Below are 24,192 nucleotides of genomic sequence, written 5' to 3' on the forward strand. Positions count from 1 at the left end.
GAATTACTAATTTTAAATAGGGAGACCAGAGAAGGCATAATTTATGAGGTGATATTTTAGTAAATATCTAAAGATGCTGAGGAAGTCGCCACAGTTATCTGGGGGGAAGAGCGTTTTAGGTAGAGAAAACAACAAGCATAAAGGCCGTGAGGAAGGAATGTACCTCGTGTGTTTGAAGAGCAACAAGTAAGGCCAGTGTGGGTGGACTCACGTGAGGAAGGAGAGAGTATAGAAGATGACCTCAGACAGGTTATGGGGTCAGGTGTTTTGGACTAGGGCCATATAGGTCATATGACTTTGGCTTTTACTTGGTTGAGAAAAGAAGCCATTGCAAGGTTTTGAACAGATGAATGATATGACCTGAGTGAAATGATCTGACTGTTTCAAGGAGGGGAGAGTGATAAGCTACATTGCACGGTGTTGATGAATCATCTAAGACAAGGAATGAGAATTTACCATTGAATTTGGCAATGGGAGGTCATAGGTGACCTTGACAAGAGCATTTCTGGTGGAGTGGGGAATGGGTGAAAATGATGGGAAGGCGTGAGAGTTAGGAAAAAATAATTGTGCATAAGGAGACAAGGTATTTTTGTGTGTGTCTGTTTTTGCTGTAAAGGGAAGGGGGACAATGTGGTGGAATCTAGAGGGTGAAGGAAGGTCAAGACAGGTTTGGTTGGCTTTTTTTTTTTGAGGTGTCCAAAGTATCAGCATGTTTTTATGCTTATGGGAAACATGCAATAGAGGGGAATACACTTGTGATGCAGGAAAGATGGAAGAGAGTTTTTGATGCATTTCTCTGAGTAGGTGAGTAAGAATGGGACCTGCATACCTGCGGAGCGGGGGAGATTTGGCTGGCACCACCCACAGCTCATCCACAGTAACAGGAAAGAAACCCAAGTACAGGGGTCCAAATACAGGAAGTTCAAAAGATGTGTTGGTAGGAACAGGTGGAAGTTCTCTCTGATTGCTTCTTTTTTTATCCTCAGTAAAATACGAAGCAACATTATCAGCTAAAAATGAAAACCGAGAAGGATGTTGGAGATTCAGCAAGAAAGGAGAGGGGCGTGTATGTGCCAGGGGCATTAAGTAAGATTGCCTGGCAACATTAAGAACTAACCACCTGGGATTAGTTTGTATGCTTTTCTTCAGCTACAAGCAGCTTTCTGCATTATGATTAGTAGGTGGAGTATGGTATGGTCCCAAGGTATGGTTCCACTAGTTAGTGGAAGAAACTTGTAGAATATTTGGAGAGTTAAGGGGGCAGGCAAGAAGGCAGTTGTAATGACCGTTCTTGTCATTTAAACTGTGAATAGAGGAAGAGAGATTTGAAGGGGAGACAGGTGAGAGGCAGTGAAAAAGTGATAAAATTGGTAGGTTGCCAGTCCTGTAGGGTGAAAGGATTGTTGGAATCAAGGGATTGCCATGAAATATTAATTCATATTAGAGTTCATATCAATTTTAAGATTTTTTCTTTGTTCCCATTGTGGTTTCCGCTTCATCCTGTTTTATTCTTAAACATGTCCCTCTTCAGAAATTAGCTATGATTTAATCACTATTGTCCTCTCTATGTAAAATAATATTTTCATAATCAAATAATACATACTCATTGAAATTTTAAAAATATAGAAAAGGAAAATGAAAATCAGTCTCCAGAGTCTTACCACTTAAACACATGTACTGGTAGTATTTTTGAGTATGTCAGTCTTTGAGTGTCCTAGTCTTGTTTCTCTTCATGATTTTTCATGATTTTGTACCATGTTTAAGTTTTTTCATTTCACCATAGTCTTATAAGCATACTTCATGCTGTTACATACCTCCATCAAGATTATCTTTAATGACTGCATAATTTTCTAATGACAAGATGTTTCATAATCCGTTCAGTTTTATGTACATTACAGGATATTTATATTAATTTACTTTGGCATTAAAATTGTGTGGTGATCTTATAATTCTAAGGGAAAGAAAAGAGGAATATATAAACCCCAACAAAGCATGCTGAGGGAGAGAGTATTTGTCCTTAACTCCTAAAGCAGAACTGGCCTTAGAAGTGATCCCTGGGCTATACCAGGAAGTGCCACGCCACTCACAGGAAAGAGAGAGTCCTACATTTCTCCTTTATCACCCTGAAATCCCATGTCTCTCACAATGTCCCAATAAATGTTTTTGCCCCAGAAGAGTTGCCTTGTAGGGATAGGCATCTTGAGCTGCCTATATTTTATGATGTCCAGTAATATGTTTATCTAAAACAAAATAAAGTGAAACAAATATATTCTCATCACCTTTAATTATGACTCAGTGGCTCTCAATGTTTGTTGTGCGTCAGAATCTCCTGGGACATTTTTATTGATACCTGGGTTCCACCTCAGGCTCTTGGGATATGTTCTAGACATCAGTTTTTAAAGTTCCATGACTGATGATGCAGAAGAACAGTTGAGAACCACTACCCTATATTAAACTAGCTGGGGCAACCAGTCAGGGGGCTGGAAGCAAGACCAGCACAAAACTCCAGAGCAGCAGTCCAGGAGGACCCCGACCTGGCACCAGGTGGTGCTGTGGGCACAACACGGAGCCTCCTTCCCGTTTCCCCAGCTGAGCACAAGGAACCCTCCAGCTCCCACAGAGCAGTGAGGGTCTCAGTAGAGGGAAACACAAACTTCTACCTTGAGTATTGCACCTGCTTTGAATGAAAGGGGAGATGGAGAGGAAGGGAAAGGAAGAGTTCCTTCTGGAAAGGTTCGAAGTTCTTTTGGGCGAAGTGAGAGCGTTCAATTTTTCAGGCTGATTTAATGAAATAAAAAGGACAGTGATGGCCAGTTCTATTCATCTCATTCTGGATATTTTCCTTTGTATTTAATTTGATATTTCTATTATAATTTAACACGTGAAAATAGAACAAAACATAATTTAAACATTAAAATTAGTCATTCCTGTATGGCTCAGTTATAGATATGTTTGCTTTTTTCCTCATGATGGTTTTAAATATTTAAAAAAATTTTAATAATAGAAGGAATTTATATTGACTATTTCACATCCTCCAGGTGGGACCATGTATTTGTACCCTAATATGTGTAATTACAGTGGCAACCATCCTGGTTTCCCTGGGCTGAGAGGTTTTAGTTTTAAAACAGGACAGTCCTGGGCAAACCCAGTTAGACAGTTGGTCTCCCTACTTGTAACCCATATGTTTGTTTGGGCACCTGTGTTTTCCTGTTATTCATGCCTTTAAGTAGGACTTAACACCTCTTATTAGTGATTCCCTATAAGCTTATTTTATATCAGTAAGTAATATGGCTATTTCTGAAGAGTGTGTGGGAGGGAATTCCCTGGGGGTCCAGTGGTTAGGACTCTGCACTTTCACTGCCTGGGGGGTAGCGGGGGAGGTTCAATCCCTAGTCGGGGACCTAACATCCTGCAAGCCTTGAGGCAAAGCCAAAAGAAAAAAAGTGTATGGGAGAACTAGAAGTAGGGTTGACAATGCATAGCCCTCAGTGTTTCACTGAAAATATTCTGATTAGTTGCATCTTCTCATTTCCCTTCTTCCTTTTAGGCTGCAGTCACTTGCAGTCCCAAACCCCCAGCCCAGTGAGTTGGTTTCCTTTCTCACACAGAAAAATTTTGGTCTCTCTTAGGTTCTTTCTTTAGACTTCTCTCATACTCCATGATTACTTGATGCTATCTTCAACTAAGTGAAAGTTTGAAGATTTAATTGTCTCTCAGAAAGGAAACGATCTAGTTTCCAGTATGCAGAGAAGAGTGAAGCATTACTAATAACAAACATATTTCTTGTTCCACTAAATAGTATATGTATATATACATATGACTATATGTATATATGACTGTATCTATCTACTTTATCTCTCTGCTTTATCTATCTATCTAACCATCCATCTACCTACCAATCTGACTGTATATAGTCACATATGTACACATATTCGTTTTTTTCAAGTTTGTGTTTTAATAAACAGTTCATACTTTGCACACAATTCTCAGTTTATAGAATTGATGAATAAAAACACTGTGATTCCCTGAAACATTAAAAATTAGACATGATAAATTGTTGAGAATTTAAGGGAAACTCCTGCTTTACATACTAGATGATGTGGCATAATGAGGGCTCCTTTCTTTAATTTTATCAATTCTACCAAACTTCATCCACGTGCTTCTTCTCACAGCAGTTATTAGTGCATGAACATGGTTATCATTTAAGAGCAACTGAGCATTCATATTGACTCTCTGTCAAGAAGGTAGACTTAGATATGTAAATGATTTACACCAGCATTCTAAGGTCAAACCCAGGGGGTACACAAAATGTTTGTCAGAGGGTGTTTTTCTCCTGGCAAAGACTATGGGGAATCTTATAATTCATCCAGTAGCAGTGGGGTAAGTGTTGGCTGAAAAATATTAGATTTTGTTGCAAAGGGACTGATAAAATCTAGTTAGAAAAAAATACAGTAATTTTCGATTACCCCCAGAGAGTAAAAAGAGCATTATCAGGTTGAATAATCAATCATGCTAAAAGAGCAATTAAACTTCCACAGAACTTTTTCTGCTTCCTCTTTTCCGATATTCCTTAAGTATCTTTGTCAGTAGCCACTCATTACTCATGCTACAACCAACAGAACTGGCACAGATGTGAAAAAATAAAACAAACAAGAACTCTCATTTTCAGCAGTGATTGGTGTTAATTGGGGATTTGTGGTATTTAATTTAATCTTTACAACAACTTTTTGTTTAAAAAAACAGCTTTATTGATATTATAATTCACATACCATTAAAACAACTATTTAAAATAAATATTTTTATACTCTATTGTTGAGAAAGTGATGCTCAGATCAGTGAATTCATTTGTAAGCTTTGCTTGGAACACATAGCTGTCTAATTTCGAGGCCTGCATTCTTTCTACTGCACCCCAGTTCCTCTGTTGTCACAAGCCCACCACTCTTTTTGGCAGGAGTAATACAGATACCTGTTAAAATATTCTATGAAGAATGATGCATAGGAGATAGGGTCCCAAGACACAACTGGTCAGCAATCATTTTTTCCCTTAGGGAGTGAGGTCAGGGTCTCAAGCCATCTGAGTGATAGGAGAAGCTTCTGGAATGAGCCCAGTTGGAGAAATTATTTCTATATGCACAGGAATAATAGGAAGGAGGGCCAAGAGGAAGAGAAAGGGAATCACCTGGTCCTGCCACTTTTTATACAGTACTTCATTTGACTGTTAAAGCAGCACTATGAAGAATGCGGGCTCATTAAGAGCAATGACAATAACAACAGCAACAATAATAATAGTTATTATTATTATTAATTTTTTACAGATGATAAGAGGAATCACAGAATGTTTAGTAACTTTCCCAAGTTTATACCCAGGGGTCCGAAACAAGAGAATTCTAACTCCAAAGCCCAATTTCTTTGTACTTTGCCAAAATGCATTTACACATAAGAAAAAACAAACAAGCGAACACTGCTGATAGTGGAAAACCAGTGAGATCTCATGATGTCAAGTATTCCATAAAGTGGTGGAGTTTTGCAGGGTATAAATCTTATAAGAAAACAAGTACAGAATTAGTCTCAGGGCCCTGGAAAGGGCCATGCAAGTCAGAGACCTACAGGTTCAGCTTCCTTAGTCACATTGTAAATCTGACTCTGGCTCCACCCCTTCTGAATCAGTACTTGACCTCTGTACCTTTTGAAAAATACAAGCCAAGAGACTTCTCTTGCATTTAACAACGCAAAAAAAAAAAATGGCTTAAGGTCACTATTATACAGCCAAAGTCATATCCAGCAACTCGTGCAATAATTAAACTTGTTCAGTTACCTACCAGCTCTCTGCAAGTGTCACCCTAATTTATTCACTTACTTGTTTTGTTTTTTAACTTTTTTACCGAAGAATGATGTACACTTACTTGCTGTTTAAGTGCATTGTGTTGTTTGAGTATTTGTAAGCATTCTCAAATTCTTTGTAAACCAAGAAGGAGTGTGTGTGTGTGTATGTGTGTGTGTGTGTGCACATTAAAAAAAGTTTTGTAGCTAATTCATCTTCCAAGGTTTGCTAAGAACATGTATTGCTTAAAGTTAAACTTGAGAGACATATCACTAGGAATATACCGTGGCAACAGCAGGCATTTGATAACACCTTCATTAAACGTTTTCCACAGTGAAAGTACTAACCTTGCTCTATGGCTTAGAAGGTTAGTACCTATATGCTTCTATGTGGAAGCATTAATACCACTGTGATCTCAGGAAAATTTCAGCCCATGTCCTAACTGCAACATGCAGAGGTAAAGTGATCTTCTGTTCAGGTCTACGATTTAGCCACTCCTCTTAATTTCCCAAGAAAGAGTGACTCCCATCTTTAGCTTAGCTGATCGTTCGGATCAAGAGAAAGTGATTCTTTGGATCCTCATCAAAAGCTAGAACATATAAATCCACGTGGGTTGAAATGTGGAAACAGAAACTCAGTTGAGAGAAACTAAGTAGGGTGGGCTTTACTGGACCTGATGATCTATGCTGTCCTTTTGTAACCTAACGTGTTTTCTTCTATTAGGATAGGGAAACAGCTGCTTAGCTGGACCCACTGCTCTCTATCCAATTTGATAGAATTGCCCCTGGGTGAGATGCCATCAGCACATATTAAGAAAGAGTTCTGTGACAGAGACTCACTGTTGAACATATGATAAAGGGTGGGGTAAGGATGTCCTTCCCAGCAGTTGAAAGCTCCTCATCACTCCGGGTGATGTTGTTGCTTCTGTTAAGTGGTTTGTTTGTATCATATGCTCACTGTGTAGCTTGTAACTAGTAATGTTTTCCTTATTGTGGTCTCTGAGAAAGTGGAGAGCCAAATTTTTGGTCTATTGCTAGTAATATACTGGAACTTACAGCATGATATTTGTAAAATCATTTATTTTTATTTTCCTACCAACTTTCTGCAAGTATCACCCTAATTTATTTACGTATTTGTTTTGTTTTACTTTTTACTGAAGAATAACATACACTTACTTGTTGGTTAAATGCATAGTGTGAGTATTTGTAAGCATTTTCAAATTCTTTTTTAAACCAAAGAAGAGTTTATGTGTGTGTGTGTTTGTATGCATCCACACACAAAAGAAATCCATCTTTAAAATGAACATACTGAAGGGACTTCAAATTAATAAAACAAATGTCTTGATCATCAGTTATATATGCTTAGGTCAATATTAAAAGATTGATGATTTACAATGAATTTTTATCAGAAGTCTATAATATTCTCTTAAACACTTCTATCTCTATGGAATAGCCTCTGAACTTTTGAAAGATTTCTTACCATTTTTTGAATGTTGATTACATAGTTCTGCTCTCTGAGGTGAAAGGCAAGATGTTGCAAGAATGAGGTAAGGTCAGGATGAGTAGAACCAACCTTGCCAAGGATTTGATTTTCTCTTGCCTTGGCCAAATGTCCTATCTAAAAAGTCCTTGTTTGGAGGAGGTATGGTGCGTGAGGCTGGGGACCACTTTATTTCACTCTCATTGAGTTAAACTTTTTATCATTTTTGCTTCAAAGTCTTAAAATCTAAGCCATTGTTACTTTTGACATTATATACCATCAGAATTTTAAAAGATTTCGTTTGTTGTTCTTACAGAATTCATGGAAATGGCTAGAACTATTCTCATACCCTGCTTCTTATGGAGCTCAAATCAGGACATGAGAGTTTGATTCTTGCACCTGCCAGTGATGCACCTACTACCTTGGGCAACTCATTTAACCTCTCCGCAGCTCAGTTTTACCATCTGCAAAATGAGCATTCTTCTTCTAAGACAATGCTTTCCTCTTTTCTTCATGGTCACTTGTAATTGCAGTCACTTCCCTTAGGTCTGAAGGCTAAGGGTTGCCAACTCCATGCGCCAAGACTGCTACATAATTTGCAGTGCCCAGTGCAAAATGAAAATATGTGACCCCTTGTAAAAACGTAGTAAGTATTTCAAGATGGCAACAGCAGAGCATTAGACCAAACCTGAGGCCCTGCTGAGAATGGGGCACTGTGTGACTACATGGGTCATACACTCTTCTTGTGGGCCCTGCTGAGAACTTGGTGACGATCTCTTGAGGTCAAGATTGTGGCTTGATGCTACTCTCTAGCAACAAGGCCGGGCATAGTCTCAAATCTCACTTTCTTTGGAAGGGAAGGTCTGACCCATGGTTAGGAAGCATAGTGTAGGGTTCAAAAGCTTTTTCTCTAGAATCGTTTATCCCTAAGTTCAAATAATGGCTCTGCTGTTTAGTACCTATATAATCTTGGGCAAATAAACTCCCTAAGCCTGATTTCCTTCCCTTTAGAGCCAACTTTCTAGCGTTGTTGCAAGTTATAAATGAGAAATACATGCATGGCACTAGGAATGTAGCAATAGCTCTTATGATGGATATGTTTTATTATTTTTCAGGCCTGAAGTATTCCTTTTGTGTATTTGTTTAGAGTCCTTTACACTTTCCCTTCCAGACTAAGGTTTCTGGGAAGGTTTCCTGGCTACATCATTAAGCTGAACATAAAACAATTTCCAGTCTGCTGTTTCTCTGTTTCTGATTTGTGCTTGCTAATATGATGTTATCCTGCACAATTATTGTAATTTTCCCAAACTTCAGCTCTGCCAGTGATGGAAGGGTGATAGGATAAAAAGGACATGATGGAAATCTTGACATGGTGATATTAACAAGATGATGTATTGATAGAATGTTTTGAGTCATTACAATTGGAGGCATCATAGAGATTATTACTAATACTAATTACTAATACTGCTTAATGCACCAGGGTCCCTGCTGCCCTCCCTAGAGAATATTATAAAGCCATTTTTTCTTAGGAAAAGTGACCACTGATATTTTCCCTGTCAGGTGTTTTATTTTTTTATTTTTAAAAACTTTTTTAACATCTTTATTAGAGTATAATTGCTTTACAATGGTTTGTTAGTTTCTGCTTTATAACAAAGTGAATCAGCTATACATATACATATATCCCCATATCTCCTCCCTCTTGCATCTCCCTCCCACCCTCCCTATCCCACCCCTCTAGTTGGTCACAAAGCACCGAGCTGATCTCCCTGTGCTATGCGGCTGCTTCCCACTAGCTATCTATTTTACATTTGGTAGTGTATATATGTCCATCCCACTCTCTCACTTCGTCCCAGCTTACCCTTTCCCCTCCTGTCAGGTCTTTTAAATCTTTGATCATAATGACCAGAGGTAACACTCAAATGATTTAGTGACTAGTCGTAAGGGTATATACACTACCAATCAGTGAGTGCCAATGTCCCATCAGAATGTACCCTGGGGCTAACATCCAGTGGGACCATACACACCATGAAAATGTCCAGTAAAATCACAGTAGGTGAGCATCATCTGTTGATTATAGTTCCTTTGTGTTCCACTCAGGCCTTTTATACCAGTTGCATTTTCTAGGGAAGGCAAAGTTATTTAGGTAAGTTTGGCCTTTTGGAGGTGAAGTCCACCAGTCCAATAATTGCTCTTCTGACATTTTAGCACTTGCTGTCACCTGTAAGAGTTATAGCCTATATGAAGAATTTTTATTTTGTTAATTTAAAAAATTTATTTATTTATTTATTTATTTTTGGCTGCATTGGGTCTTCGTTGCTGCGCGTGGGCTTTCTCTAGTTGCGGCGAGTGGGGGCTAATCTTCGTTGTGGTGCGCGGGCTTCTCATTGCGGTGACTTCTCTTGTTGCAGAGCACAGGCTCTAGGCGCACGGGCTTCAGTAGTTGTGGCACACAGGCTCAGTAGTTGTGGCTCGCGGGCTCCAGAGCGCAGCTCAGTAGTGGTGGCTCATGGGCTTAGTTGCTCCGCGGCATGTGGGATCTTCCCGGACCAGGGCTCGAACCCGTGTCCCCTGCATTGGCAGGCGGATTCTTAACCACTGCACCACCAGGGAAGTTCTGGAAGCATTTTTAATATCACATAGGTCAAGAATTAAATGCAGTACAGATCATAGAAACATAACGGAGATCTGAGGTATTCAAGGACTAGTTGGAAAATACTTTGAACCTACTGGGTGGCTAAAAATAGCAATCTTCACTGTATAATGACTACCATAATGACTTCAAATGAACACATTTTAAAGGGATAATTCTTTAAAATGGTATTGCTTGCCTGGTTACTCTTGCAAGCACCACCCCCCTTCAAAAAGAATCTGGGATCTTTTGCTAAGTTATACAGTTGGTAAATATTCCCAGTCACTTAAGGCCTAGTTTAAACAGTAAAATAAATGAAGATCAAAACTTTATTCATTGGTTCTTTAAGAAAAAAAATAGTGGATCATGTAGAATCAGAATAATTGTGTTCTAAAAGGCAAGAACATGTCCCCAGTTAAGTGGGTAGTAAACTGCTCTTTTCCTGCTTAGTCATTCCAACAAAGACTGACTCATGCTTCTTTAGATGAGGTTTAAAAAACTCCCGTTTCAGACAGCAATTGCAATTGAGTATAAAGTTTAATTGGAAGAAAACACAAGGAAAAGATAAATGTGCCTAGTGCTATTTGCACCTGTGTAAACATGCACTGCCCTCTGTATGTCAGAATCACGGTCCTTCCAGTCAAGGGATTTTCTCTTATACCACCTTTCCCTGTATTCACAGAAAAAAAAAATTCCAGATTTAGGACAAAGTCCAGTGAGGGGTGTGTGTGTGTGTGTGTGTGTACACAAAAAGATTGGGAGAAGAAAGATTCATTGGGGGATAGTGGGAACAGCCAGAGAATAGGGAGAAATCTATTTGGGAAAGAAATTAGCATGGTGGTTTTTAGAATGTGATTCTCAAAATGTACCCCTCAGAACCACTGCATCACATCACTTTGCCACTTTCTTAGAAATGCAGATTCTCAGGTGCAAACCCAGACCTTCTAGATATGAAACACTGGGGTGGCTCCAGCAAACTGTTTTGTTTGGTGTTTGTTCAAACCCTCCAGGTCATTCTGGTAGGGTTGAATTTTAGAACTACTGGCTTAAATGGCAGTGAAGATATGCTTGGGTGACTGGAGAAGAGGACTACTCCATAAAGAATTCCAGCTAACAACCGCCTTGTCCCTTTCTTTCTGAAATGTTATAATCCTCCAGGAGCATAACTTCATAAGGCATCATTCCTGGTTCTTATGTGGTTGAGACATTCTCACTGTATTCCACTGGGTAATAACTATTTTTTACATTAAGGGTTATTTGCCTCAAAAGAATCCTGGGTATAAATTGTTCCTTTCTGCTCTTTTCTCCACAAGAAATTAAAGAGTTTAGGTAGACTTCTGTCTAAATTGGTTTTCCATTTAAAGTGTACTTTATCTTTTTGAAAAATACTTTTTTATTTAAATATTTTTTTCTCATTTTACTTTAATCTGCTTAATTTTGCAGAAGGATATGAACTTAGTTTTACTGTTTCAAAGTTTTGGCTACCTACTGTGTGCTAAAGACTTTAGTTTGGGACATTGCATATGGTAAAATCAACCACATAATTTTGAGGATCTGCCAGGAAACTTGAGGTTCAGTGTAAAATGCATAGTGCAAAGGTCTACTTTTCATCCGAACTTTCCATGTAGTTTCACCTATCAGAGAAAAAAATTGCTCTTGCAGTATTTGATTTTTTTTTAATGAGATAATTTTTGCATTTGTTTATCCACCATGTTTGGAAAACATTACCCCTTTTTCCTTTCCTTTCTTTCCCTTTCTTTTTCTTTTCCTTCCTCCCTTCTCCTCCCCTCTCCTCTTCAATTTGTTCTTTCTTTTTTTTTATACCAGAAAAGGCTTTTGATTTCTCTAAAAAAATAAACTTTTTTGAAATAAAATGTCAAGAACTTGAAAGAAATATATGGCAAAAAAGACAAGTCAAAGGTGAAGGAGGTGTGATTAACAGATGAAGGACGACAAGAAATAAGGTTTAGCATGACTGGAAACTGGAAATGGAAGGCGGGATAGTCTCAGAATGTACTGTTGGGAACCTTGAGTCTGAGAAGGGGTATATGGCAACCTGAGTTATGGGCTATATGGTGTAGCTGTAATGTGCATGAGTAATTATGGCTGGTCAGTCACTCACCAGCTATTTGACCTTGTAGGTTACTTACGTCATATTGTTGAGATTCATTTTTGTACTCTATGAAATCTGATTTAACATACCCATTTTTCAGTGTTGTCATAGGGCTCGGAGAAAACATATATGTAAAGAAGGCTGAAGCTCAGCAATGCCATATCTACAGTTAGTACATATGGATACTTTTACTGGTAATCCATCTGTTTTCATAGTTGCATGGTACTCCAGTGTATTAAAACAGCACAATTTATCCATTCATATGGCAACGGATATTTTGATTGATTCCCATTTTTTAAAAATATGTAATGAACATTCTTGTATATATCTTCTGATGCACATATGGAAGGTTTTACTAGAACAAATAACTGGAATTGAAATTGCTGGGTACTGGGCGGTAAGCACCTTTCCTAGATAATACCAGATTGATTTCTAAGTGGTTGTACTTACTGACACTTCCACTAGGAGTGTATAAAAGTTCCCCTTGCTCCTCATCTTTGCCAATAATTAGTGTTGCCAGATTTTAAAACTTTTGCAAATTTGATGGTTGGTAATTGTATCTCATGTGGTATCATTTAGCATTTCCCCGATTACTGATAAATTGAGCATATTTTAATATACTTAGGGATCATTTGTGTTTACTTTTTATAAGAAATGCTTATTCAGATCTCTTTTCAAATTTTTCTGTAATGTTGTTTTTATTTTGCTTATTAATTTGTAGGAGTCTTCGATGTATTTTAGGATCCAATCCTTTTTTCTTCTTCAGTCATATGTAACGCAAATATCTTCTCCCAGTTTTTGGCTTGTGTTTTTACTTTTTGTAAACAATGTCCTTTGATATGTAGGATTTCTCTTGTTTTTTTTAGGGTTTGCATTTTGTGTTTGTGCTTTGCTTAAGAAATTCTCTATTTCCAGAAAGCATAAAGATAATTCCTTAGACTCTATTTTTAAGTTTTAAAGTTTTGTATTTCAGTCTTTAAATCTCTTAGAACAGATTTCTGTGTATGATCAATGTAAGTTTTTTCAGCATGGACAACCAATTGTACCATCACTGTTTATTGAATAATCTATTTCCACACTGCTCTGCCTGGCTACCTCTGCCATATATTCAGTTTTCATGTGAGGGTGGGTCTATTTCTAGGGGTATTGTGTGTCCTTAGTCTATTTCTGTTCCAAATCCACATTGTCTTACTTAGCACAAATTATAATAAATACTGATACCTGGCGGCACACATAACTTCTATCGTGTTCTTCTTCTGGTTTGTCTTGAATAGCCCTTTGCTTTTCTACATAATTTTTAAAAAGCCTAAGTTACAAACACATATACATAATATGTGATTTTTCTTGAACTGCATTAAATGTATAGAAGGATTTGGGGAGAATTTCCAGTTTTGTGATTTTTAGACTTCCAATCACCAGACAAGGAATGCCTATTTATTGAAGTTTCAACTTACTATTCTTTTTGTTATCCTTGGGATTTTCATTATTACTTTTTTTTATAGGATCACTAATGTATTTCTAGGTTTGCTTGTTGGTATTAATCCAGGAGCTGAGGGTTTTTCAATGGAGTAATAATACCTATTTCAGGATATCTAGTCCAGCATCCTATCAGAAGTAGAGGACCTATGCAGAGTGTTTTTATATGCAGTTTTCTATTTAAATACGTGGATTACTTTGAGTTTGGTTTCTATGCCAACCTGTTTATGTATTCTTACAAGAAATATATATATATATATATATATACATATATGCACACATATATATTATATTTACTTTGTAGGTGGAATAATGTTAACCAGTGAAAAAGCCCATTTTTGGTCAGGAGGAATTTCACGAAGTACGTCTGAAGGAAATTTGTTTGACGTGGAAGCCCCAAAATCCTCAAAAAATTGCAATATTACAGGTACAAGAATTTATAATTATTGTCATTTTCTCCACCACCACTAATTATTGGAGAACTACCTCTGAAAAGTGCTACAGAAGATTAAAAGAATGGTAAAATCTAAACTTTATCATGGAAATACTTAAACTATCATTAAAAAGATGAGGAAAATAAAATAGTCAAACAACATATAATAAATATTATGAGGAGACAAAAACTATTAAATGAGTGGTATTTTGCAGTAAATATAATGAATTTTGGGGTTAAAGAGATCTCTGTATGTTGGAGTGGGCTAATAAATACAGTATAAAAGAATTGAATGATTCTCAGAGAAAAAGTAAGTTTTAAGAGAGTTCGATGGAACTGGGTTTGAAGAAAAGTGTAAAAATAAAAGAAATGCAACATTTATTTTTCAAAACGCGTCTTCTGATTTTTAATATATGACACTTAAAGCTCATTTCAATCAATGTATAGTTCTATATATACTAAACAAAAAAGTCTGAAAGCTTACTTGAACTCATTTTTCTATTTTAGCTTTCATTTTCTCTAAAGCAGCACCAGCTTTACAAAGTCCACAGAATCATTATCAATATTTATTGCAAAATGACCAAGTATAAGTTGCTCTAAACATAAAAAAATTCAAGATTTTTGAGATATATAGAAATTCACTATAGTTGATATATAAGTATTTTAATGTGTTGCTGATCCTTAAAATACCCACTTTCCAAAGTAACGTGTTTCCATTTTGCAGTGGTAATAAGCCTGTTCTTTGCCATTTTAAACTTGAAAAAGCTCAGTGAATTCCTTCAAGTAGTAAATCTAATGGTGGTCTATTTTTTCAATGTTTATTTTCATGAAATGTTCATTTTTCATGAAAAAATTCAATGTTATTAAAATTTATCAATACGAAGTTATCAGAAAATAATCTAAGAAATGCATGATTGTCTAGTTCAGCATATTATTTTTTAACAAATTATTTTAGCTGTTCACAGACGTATTTGATATTTTTTACATATTGACTATTATCAGAAAAGAAAAACATTAAATGAATAATTTAGATGTAATGAGACCAACCATTCAATGTTTACAAAAATCTGGATAATTGACCAATTATTCTGTTTGTTCAGAGGTATTCTTTCATGAAAATGAAATATAAAACAAGGCATAAATATATGTAGTCTGGATCATTTTCAAGAAGATGTGTTAAATGATTATTATCTAAATTGCTAAACATTTATTTGTTTATAAATCATAATGTCTTAAGATAAAGTAACATTACATATGCTCAAATAATCTGGTAAAACAATTTCTCTTTCCTCACAACATGAAAATTTGACCAAGTTTAACATTAATTTTATAGTATTTATTAGACTGGAGATCAAAAAGCAAATAAAAACTCTTGCATTTTTAAGCTATAATAAAATTAATCTTGGTTATATCTCAGAATGCCACTTCATCTTTGTTTTTCTTTGTTTTTGTTTAAATAACAACCAGACCCAGGTTTGCCTCTCCGTTGGCCCGATGATTTCACACTTCATGGCAATTGTGCTTCCAATGCTACGAATCCATTCTGGAATGAACTGTCTGCATCTAACCCATTTTTGGATGACATAATTCAGCTAAGAAATAACCAGAAGAGAGATAATATTTCCATCTTGAAGGAAGATCCTTTTCTTTTTTTTAGAGAAATAGAAACTGGAAATTCTTTTGGTTCCTCCGGTGATAAACTTGACGTGCATCAGTTGCTTAGGCAGTCTTCCTCAAGGAAATCTGAAAGATCTAAAAGTGTTTCAGAACTTTTGGACATTTTAGATGACACAGCACATGCCCATCAGAATATACATAACTCTGACCAGATCTTAGAACAAGACTTAGAATCGCTTCAAAATGATCGAGAGGCTTATAAAATGGCTTGGTTAAGTCAACGGCACCTGGCCCACTCCTGCCTAGATTTGAATACAATTAATCAGAGTCCTGGATGGGCCCAAACACAAGTTGCAGAGACTACAGTAGTTTGCAAATTAAACTACCAGGGAGGGTCAGTACAATTACCTGAATCAGATATCACTGTTCATGTGCCCCAAGGCCATGTAGCTGTGGGAGAATACCAAGAGGTATCTCTAAGGGCTTTTCTAGATCCTCCACAGATGCTTAACCATGATCTTTCATGCACTGTAAGCCCACTGTTGGAAATCATGTTAGGTAACCTTAACACCATGGAAGCCATTTTGCTAGAGATGAAAATTGGAGCTGAAGTGAAAGAGGATCCTTTCAGCCAAGTCATGACAGAAGTGGTGTGTTTTCACAGCCTGGATAAAGAAGGCCCTTTCAAAGTATTAAACAATTGCTACATTTATAAAGACACCATCCAAGTCAAGCTAGTAGAATTGAGTCAGGCGATGTATCTAGTGGTTGCTGCACAAACTAAAGGTACTCAGTCACCAGCTGTGACCATTTGGGATTATATCCACAAAACCACCTCAGTTGGAATTTATGGGCCCAAATATATCCATCCCAGTTTCACTGTTATTTTCACAGTTTGTGGACATAGTTATATGCCAGGAAGGCTTATAATCTCTGATATTAAGAAGGGTGGGAAACACAACACATCTCCAGTTGTGTTTCAGCTCTGGGGGAAGCATTCCTTCTTACTTGAAAAGCCACAAGATTTAAGTATTTCTGTCTTTTCATGTGATCCTGATTTTGAAGTAAAGGTAGAAGGAAAAGGGAAAGAAATTAAACAAAAGCAGTTGCAATCAGGTCAAGTAGTTCATCAACAATTTTTATTCTCTTTAGTTGACTCCAGAGAAATGCACTTGTTTGTTTTCCGTGTTCAGGTGGAGCCTCCCAATGGTAGACCAGTTACACAGTTCTTTATTACTACACCTGATCCAGCTCCAAACCTAAAAAGCCTCTCAAATCTGCCAGGTGATTTGCAGAAGGAGAAGGAAATCAAGTCTGCTCCTTTATTACCAACAGTGCATGTTAAATATCCTACATTTCAAAACAAAAATTTGAACTTTGCCAACTATGGGGTAACCCTGAAGACAGTGCTAAGACAAAGCAAGATTGACTACTTACTTGAATATTTCAAAGGGGACACAATAGCTCTTCTTGGAGAAGGTAAAGTAAAAGCCGCTGGACAGTCCAAAGTGAAAGAATGGTATGTGGGAGTCCTGAGAGGTAGGATTGGACTTTTACATTGCAAAAATGTCAAGGTGATTGCAAAGGAACAAGTAATGTCTATGTCAGAGGATGTCTTCACAACCAGGAATCTTCTTGAACAAATTACCCTGCCACTTAAAAAACTGACTTACATCTACTCAGTTGTATTGACCTTGGTGTCAGAAAAAGTTTATGATTGGAAAGTTTTAGCTGATGTCCTAGGTTACTCACATTTGGCACTGGAAGATTTTGATCGAATACAAGCAGACAAAGAATCAGAAAAAATTTCTTATGTTATAAAGAAGTTAAAGGAAGATTGTCATGCAGATAGAAATACCAGGAAGTTTCTTTATGAACTTACTGTGGTGAGTATTGCTTGATCACAGTAATTTATTTACCATAGAGAACTTTATTGGCAATATTTATAAGTAAACATATGAGAGTAGTTAAAAAATTCTCAGCAGTCTCAAGTAAATTGAAGTCACTTTGCAGCAAATATAGAGCTTTGCCTACAAGATCATATAACTGGTTTCTTAGATTTGACATTCAATTGTGATTTTCCCAGAAACTGGGCCCCCAAGGATCATCCTTTAATGGAAGATTAACGATTCTGTTTGTGCTAGAGCATAACAGTTAAGAGATCCCTTCTTTTCCTTTTTCAAATATTTAGATAGCTCTTAAAATATCAGAGAAGCTCCAATTACATGAAAGTAAATAAGAGCAAACTGAAACAAAACTAGTTAACTTGGCCATTGGTATAGGTTCACTTTTTAGTGTTTTTTAGATATATCACCAATGTCTTTAACTTCAGAAATTTAATATTCATTCTCTGTATGCAATGCATCACAATCCAAAAATGATATTGCTAATTCCCTTCTTAATCTTCATGTTTTAATAGGACTCTTAGGATTCTTTTTTTTTTTCAACATAGCATTCACCCCAGTATAAGGCTCAGCAGAGATCTATAAAAAGGATGAAGAACTATTTTGCCTTAAATGTAGAAATTCAATATTTTATAAAAGTAAAAAAAAAAAAAATCAAGAGCATTATTTCTAAAAATGGCTAAAATGTGACTGTATAAATAATAATAATGATATATACCACTTCTCTAGGGTTCTCTATGTGTTTGGCACTGTCCCCAGCATTCTATACATGCTCTCTCATTTAACCATTTTAACCACTCTACGGGGTAAGTCTGGTTAGTATCTTCATCTTCAAATAGAGGAAACTTGAGTCTTGGGTGGTTGGGCAACTTGCCCAAGTTCTGACAGTTGGTTAGTATCAGAGATGGGATTTGAAACCCTTTTGGTTCCAAAGCCACACGTAAAACCACTATGTCTTCCTGAAACAAAGGTATTAACAATGCATGTATGTGTGTAAAAATATTTGTTTGAGTACGTATGTTGGTGTGTAGTAAATATCACTATAACTGTGCAAAGCTGGTGCTCTGTAAGAGATGTAGATCTTCACATAGATGAGGCAGGTTCATGTAGAGGAGCAAAGTTTTAACCAAAGTGCAAAAGGAGGAGAGAAATTTTTGGAGAGAAATTTATTCTGTGATGTTAACAATAATTTATATAGTAAAGAACTATATATATAAAACAATCCCTCTCCTTCTGTTATTTTTATGTTTCTACAGTGATACTGTGAGGGGTGAATTTTTAAAGCCCAATATCTGATCGTTAAATAGGTGGTTTTATGATGGTGTGCTGTATTCTCACTTAACCCAGGCCATTTACAGTCATTGGCTGATCTACCTGGTTGAAGCTGCACATGCATTTTGCAATAGCTCATTACCTCTCATAGCTCATGTTCAGCATGGAGCCATGAAAGTCTGAATTGAAAATTGCTTTCTTGTTTCTCTTAGTGGCAAAAAAGGGTATATTGGCCAAATGATCTGAAAGTTTAAGCCTGGTTACACCTGCTCTATGTTGGTGTATGATAATTGAGTAGCTTTGGTGACTAACTAGACAGTGCTGGTGGAGAGCTCATTCAAGGGAGTAGTTCCTAAAATTTTATACTGTACCTCAGTGGAGGCTTCAGAATTTCTGAATGGAAAGAGCTAAGGCCTGGCTATCTGACCAGAAGACAATGAAACATATTGTATAGAGGCTACCCCTTGAAACTTTATTTGCATAGTAAGTGTACTTACTTGGTAATTCATTTTTTCTTATTGTTTTATAATGATAAAGCTTTTAAGTGCCATTAAATGATGAAGGGCTACCGAACATTTTTATTTGAACAGAAAAGAGATAGATAAATCTAATCTCATACTTTAAAAATATATTCAAGGAAAAAGAGAAACTCATAGACTTGTTTTAAAACATGCATGGTGACTGACAAAGCTCAGATGCTTAATTAAGGAAGAAAGAGTCTGAAGGTTTTCCACTGTGCATTGTTGAAACCTCAGTGTTTTATATTTGATATCTTGAGATTTAAATTTAGCAAAACTACACTGGTGGTGAAGGGAGAGAGTAAATTTTTTTTAAGTCATAAATATCAATAGCTTTGTTCAAGGTTGTCAGAGTGTTTCATTTTTATGCAATACACATGATTCTGGGAAGTTTTAAATCACATTTTGATTAAAAAAAATAGAATAATGTTTACCAGCAACTGTGTGCTCACTCTATAGAAATCCTGTAGCCAGTCCTCTGGTAAGGAAAGTAATTACTGTTCGTATAGTAAATAATCATCCCTGGGTTGATAAATTATTGACTGCTAGAACCTCAGGGTATCTTTGGAAGTGGCTAATTCAACTTCTTCCTTTTGTAATTAAGGATATTAAGAAATATATTAGTTCAGTGGTTTACCCAAGCTCCTATAATTAGTTAATGAGTTAGTCCTAAATCTCCCCTAATTCTGGTCTAGTTGTGGTCTCTGTACTTTGCTTGTTGGATTTGCTTAAAAAGTAAATCAACTCTTTGAATTTTAGAAAATTCAAATATATGTGTGGTGAGAAAAAGGATGCCAGTTTCCAGAATATGTAATGACAAATTTAATTTATAGGAAAAAGCTCAAATTAGTTGCTTTTAATTATGACATGCAATTGTTGCTGCAGGCTCTGCTGAAGATTGATTGCCAGGGGTTAGTAGCACATCTTGTCCAAGAGGCTGCTATTCTGACTTCAGCTGTCAGGCTTGGAAAACGCTGGAGGAAACTAGCTGAAAAGTTAGTACGACTCACAAAGCGACAAATGGAGGCATATGAAATTCCTCACCAAGGAAAAGCTGGAGATGTTGCTGTAGAGGTAAGACTTCTATTTGTCTAAATAGTAAAAAACTGCAGACCAGGTAAATCAAATGCAATCAAGAGTGCCCTGCATATGTGGATTGATTGAGTGTCCTAGAGGATCCACTAACTGAAGTCACTGCACCTATAACCATTGATATTATCTGAAATATACACACATCACTCTTTAAAGGTATTAAGAACCTTTAAGATATACTGATGTTTCTCCTATTGGATTGCATATCTCCATGGCCTTTTATCAAATAAATTGACCAAATTAAATAGGCAGTGAGTATGTAGGGCTATAATAACTTGAGGCAGAGAACAGGTAAACTTTGAAGGGAAGAATTGGAGCCCAGTCATGACAAGGAAAAAGGACATAATAATTAGTATTTATCAGCCTCAGGCACAGGCTTAGTCATTAGTGGTAAATAATGTTTGGTGACAAAAAGCATTAAGAGAGTAGGTGGTGTGGGGTTCATTGGTAATGATAGCTAGAGATATCTACGAGCATTATCTCCTTTACAATTTTGCATACAATAGCTATAGACATCACATACAGAATGATAGCATGTAGAATAAAGTAAATATTTAAAATGTAAATTTTTTATTAATATTAAAACAAAGGTATACTATTAGGTGTAAGTTAGATAAATATTTTCTCTATTTAATACCATAAAGAAATGTGAGTCAGTTTTTATTGACTTAAATAAAAATATTCCAGTGATGAGCACATATAAAATGTTCTGTATCTTTCTCTCACATGAGTGTAAACATTTTCAAGATATTTCAGTTAAGGAAAGATTATCTCTCTAGTTAGATGATGACTTGATAGGAGGCAAAAGCTGTATTCTCTACTTCCTTTTTGAGCATAGAACTGGGTATTAATTTCTTGAGAAAATTTTCTTACTTTGAAGTAACTATGTCAGCTGGGTGTGCAGGACAAGACAACCTTTTCCATGAAGGGTCAAGAGTCAAATCAAGTTTGACTTGATTTGAATTCTAGCAGCTACAGTGGAAGTCTCAGCAGGCTGGCTTCTGGTTTCCTGAAACCTGACTCTCTAAACAAGATTCTTTAGCCACGACTAGCCAAAGGCTGAAGCCATATTTCCTCTGCATAGATTACATTTATCTCTATATACTAAGAAGGGCGTTACAACCTACAGATCAGTTTTTACTGAGTGAGCTAAAAATGAGAAATCTTTAAGAAATAAAAAAGGAACAGTACTGTGCGTGATATGCTACTCTGATATTTTAGTTAACTGACTAAAAAATTGTGTAATTGAGATACCACTACATACCTATTAGAGTGGCCAAAATCCAGAACACTGACCACACCAAATACTGTTGAGGATATGGAGTAACAGGAACCCTCACTCATTGCTGGTGGGAATATACAATCACTTTGGAGCACCTTGGCTGTTTCTGGCAAATGAAACATACTCTTGGTATATGATCCATCAGTCATGCTCCTTGGTATTTATCCAAAGGAATTAAAAACTTTTGTCCACACAAAAACCTGCACATGAATGTTTATAGCAACTTTATTTGTAATTACTAAACCTGGAAGAAACCAAGATGTCCTTCAGTAGGTGAATGGATAAATAAACTGTGGTACGACGGAATATTGTGTGACAATGGAATATTATTTAGCACTAAAAAGAAATGAGCTGTGAAGCCATGAAAAGACTTGGAGGAACCTTAAGAGCACATTACTAAGCAAAAGAACCCAATCTGAAAAGGCTACATACTGTACGAGTCCAAATATATGACCTTCTGGAAAAGTCAAAACTATGGAGACAGTGAAAAGATCAGTGGTTGTCAGGGGTTGGGAGGGAAGGATAAATAAGCAGAGCACAGAGGATTTTTAGGGCAGTGAAAATACTCAATATGATACCATAATGATGGATACATAACATTTTATATTTGTTCAAACCCATAGTATGTACAACACTGGGAGTCAACCCTAAAGTAAACTATGGACTTTGAGTGATTATGATATATTAGTGTAGATTCATCAGTTGTACCAAATATACCACTATGGTGAAAGATGTTGATAATGGGGAGGCTGTGCATGTGGGGGGGGGCAGGGCATAAACGGGAAATCTCTATACCTTCCTCTCAATTTTGCTGTGAACCTAAAATGGCTCTAAAAAAAAACTTTTAAAAAACGTTGTCTAATTGAAATCAGGACTTATTTTTTTCTTAATAAGCTCTGTTTTTAAAAAGATTTTATTTAGAGTTGTTTATCAAAGTCTTATTTATCAAAGAGTTTTTTGTTAAGTATCCAACTTCTCTCTGATTGAGGTTGTTTACAGTTTGTCCTCCCCCAAATCTTCACGGAGGCCAACAAACAGGCTACTTTTCCTTTATTTACTTTTGCACAGCCCAAATCACAAATGACTAAGTCTACGCCTGAGGCTGATAAACACTCAGAAGCAGAAAGGAAAGCCCCTATGTGTCTTTCTAGGGGCTATTGTTCAATTTATTGGGATTAACACTAACAATCATCACTTTGATGCATATTGTTAAATGTTTAGAAAATAATTCACGGCATATTGGCCTGAAGCTATTCCAAATAATCTATGAGAATCTTTACCTTTTAGGTCATGTAAAGTAAAGGGTAAATGTATACTGATTTCCATCTCTCTGAAAAAAAAATAGTTGTACAATATTTTTCTCCTAGGAAGGAGATGATTCTTAAATATGATCAATTTACAAGTTAAGCAGTTGATTTCAAAACGTACTTATATTAGTTCTGGGTAGGGTGTACAGAGGGAGGGAATTGAAATTGGGGCAGGGAGATAACAAGTTCTTGTGGTTCCCATGCTGCTTTTATTTCCTTTATCTCACTTCCTCAGTGGGCACACATTTAGAGAATTTCCTCCTATGTGTGCCAATGTCTACAGTCAGGTTCTTTTCACTCACTTTCCTTGCTTTTCAACTTCTCCCTTTTTCCTTTGTTCTATTTTTATTTTTTCTAATAGTTATCTGGCACTTACTCTGTGCCAGGCACTATTCCAGTCACATTTCAAAAATTAACTTATTTAATCCTTTCAACAAAAACTTGTGGGGCAGATACTAATGATATCTAAGCTGTAGGGAGGCTAAGTAACTTGCTCAACCATGCATAGCTAGGAAGTCATGGAACCAGGTTTGGAGCACAAACCTTGACTTTGGGGTCCTTGCACTTTAACCATTACACTCTGACCACCATCCAGTCCAAATCCAATATAGTGGCTGAGTGGCAGAGCTGGGAGTTTAAGCAACTCATTTCACTTTTTCTTTTTTCTTTTTTCAAGCTATGATAGGATACTATCAAAATTGGCCTCAACATCTTCATCAAGCCTCAGCCAATTAAAGAATGGATTATTAATAGTGTGTCAGATTTTTCTTCAGTACTTTTGACCACTTCTTATTCTTTTCTTTTTTTTTTTAAATTTTTGAATTTTATTTTATTTATTTTTTTATACAGCAGGTCCTTATTAGTCATCAATTTTATACATATCAGTGTATGCATGTCAATCCCAATCGCCCAATTCATCACACCACACCACCACCTCCCCCCCCCAGCCACTTTCCCTTATTCTTTTCTAAGATGAAAAAAAGCCTCTCTCTGGAGACTTCTGAGACACTTTTAAATTAACCGTCTCCCTAAGTAAAATTTTAAGAAAAGTTACTCAGCTTTTCTGATGGCATTGTAATTCCTACGTGAAAGCAAAATTATAAAACTTGGAATATGATTATAAGCAAAACATGTTTTTCAGAGTATTTCTTTTGGGAAAAAATCTATTTATGCTTATACAAAGATGTTTAACTCTTGCCAAGATTTTCCTGTGAAAGTTAGTAAAAATTCATTGGAATTTTTCTGAGCT

At 36.4% G+C, this 24,192-nt stretch overlaps 1 protein-coding gene across 1 annotated transcript in view; it reads left to right on the forward strand.

The window, feature by feature from the left end:
* MACC1 (MET transcriptional regulator MACC1) overlaps positions 1-24,192 on the forward strand; it is a 54,815-nt gene that overhangs the window by 21,580 nt on the left and 9,043 nt on the right. The window contains exons 2-4 of the mRNA XM_061197706.1: positions 13,823-13,945; positions 15,419-17,454; positions 20,148-20,336. Coding sequence (XP_061053689.1) covers positions 13,831-13,945; positions 15,419-17,454; positions 20,148-20,336 — 2,340 coding nt within the window. The 5' untranslated portion in view covers positions 13,823-13,830. The remainder of the gene's footprint in view (positions 1-13,822; positions 13,946-15,418; positions 17,455-20,147; positions 20,337-24,192) is intronic.

The sequence above is a fragment of the Eubalaena glacialis genome, chromosome 8 (assembly GCF_028564815.1).
Source record: "Eubalaena glacialis isolate mEubGla1 chromosome 8, mEubGla1.1.hap2.+ XY, whole genome shotgun sequence".
Classification (NCBI taxonomy): domain Eukaryota; kingdom Metazoa; phylum Chordata; class Mammalia; order Artiodactyla; family Balaenidae; genus Eubalaena; species Eubalaena glacialis.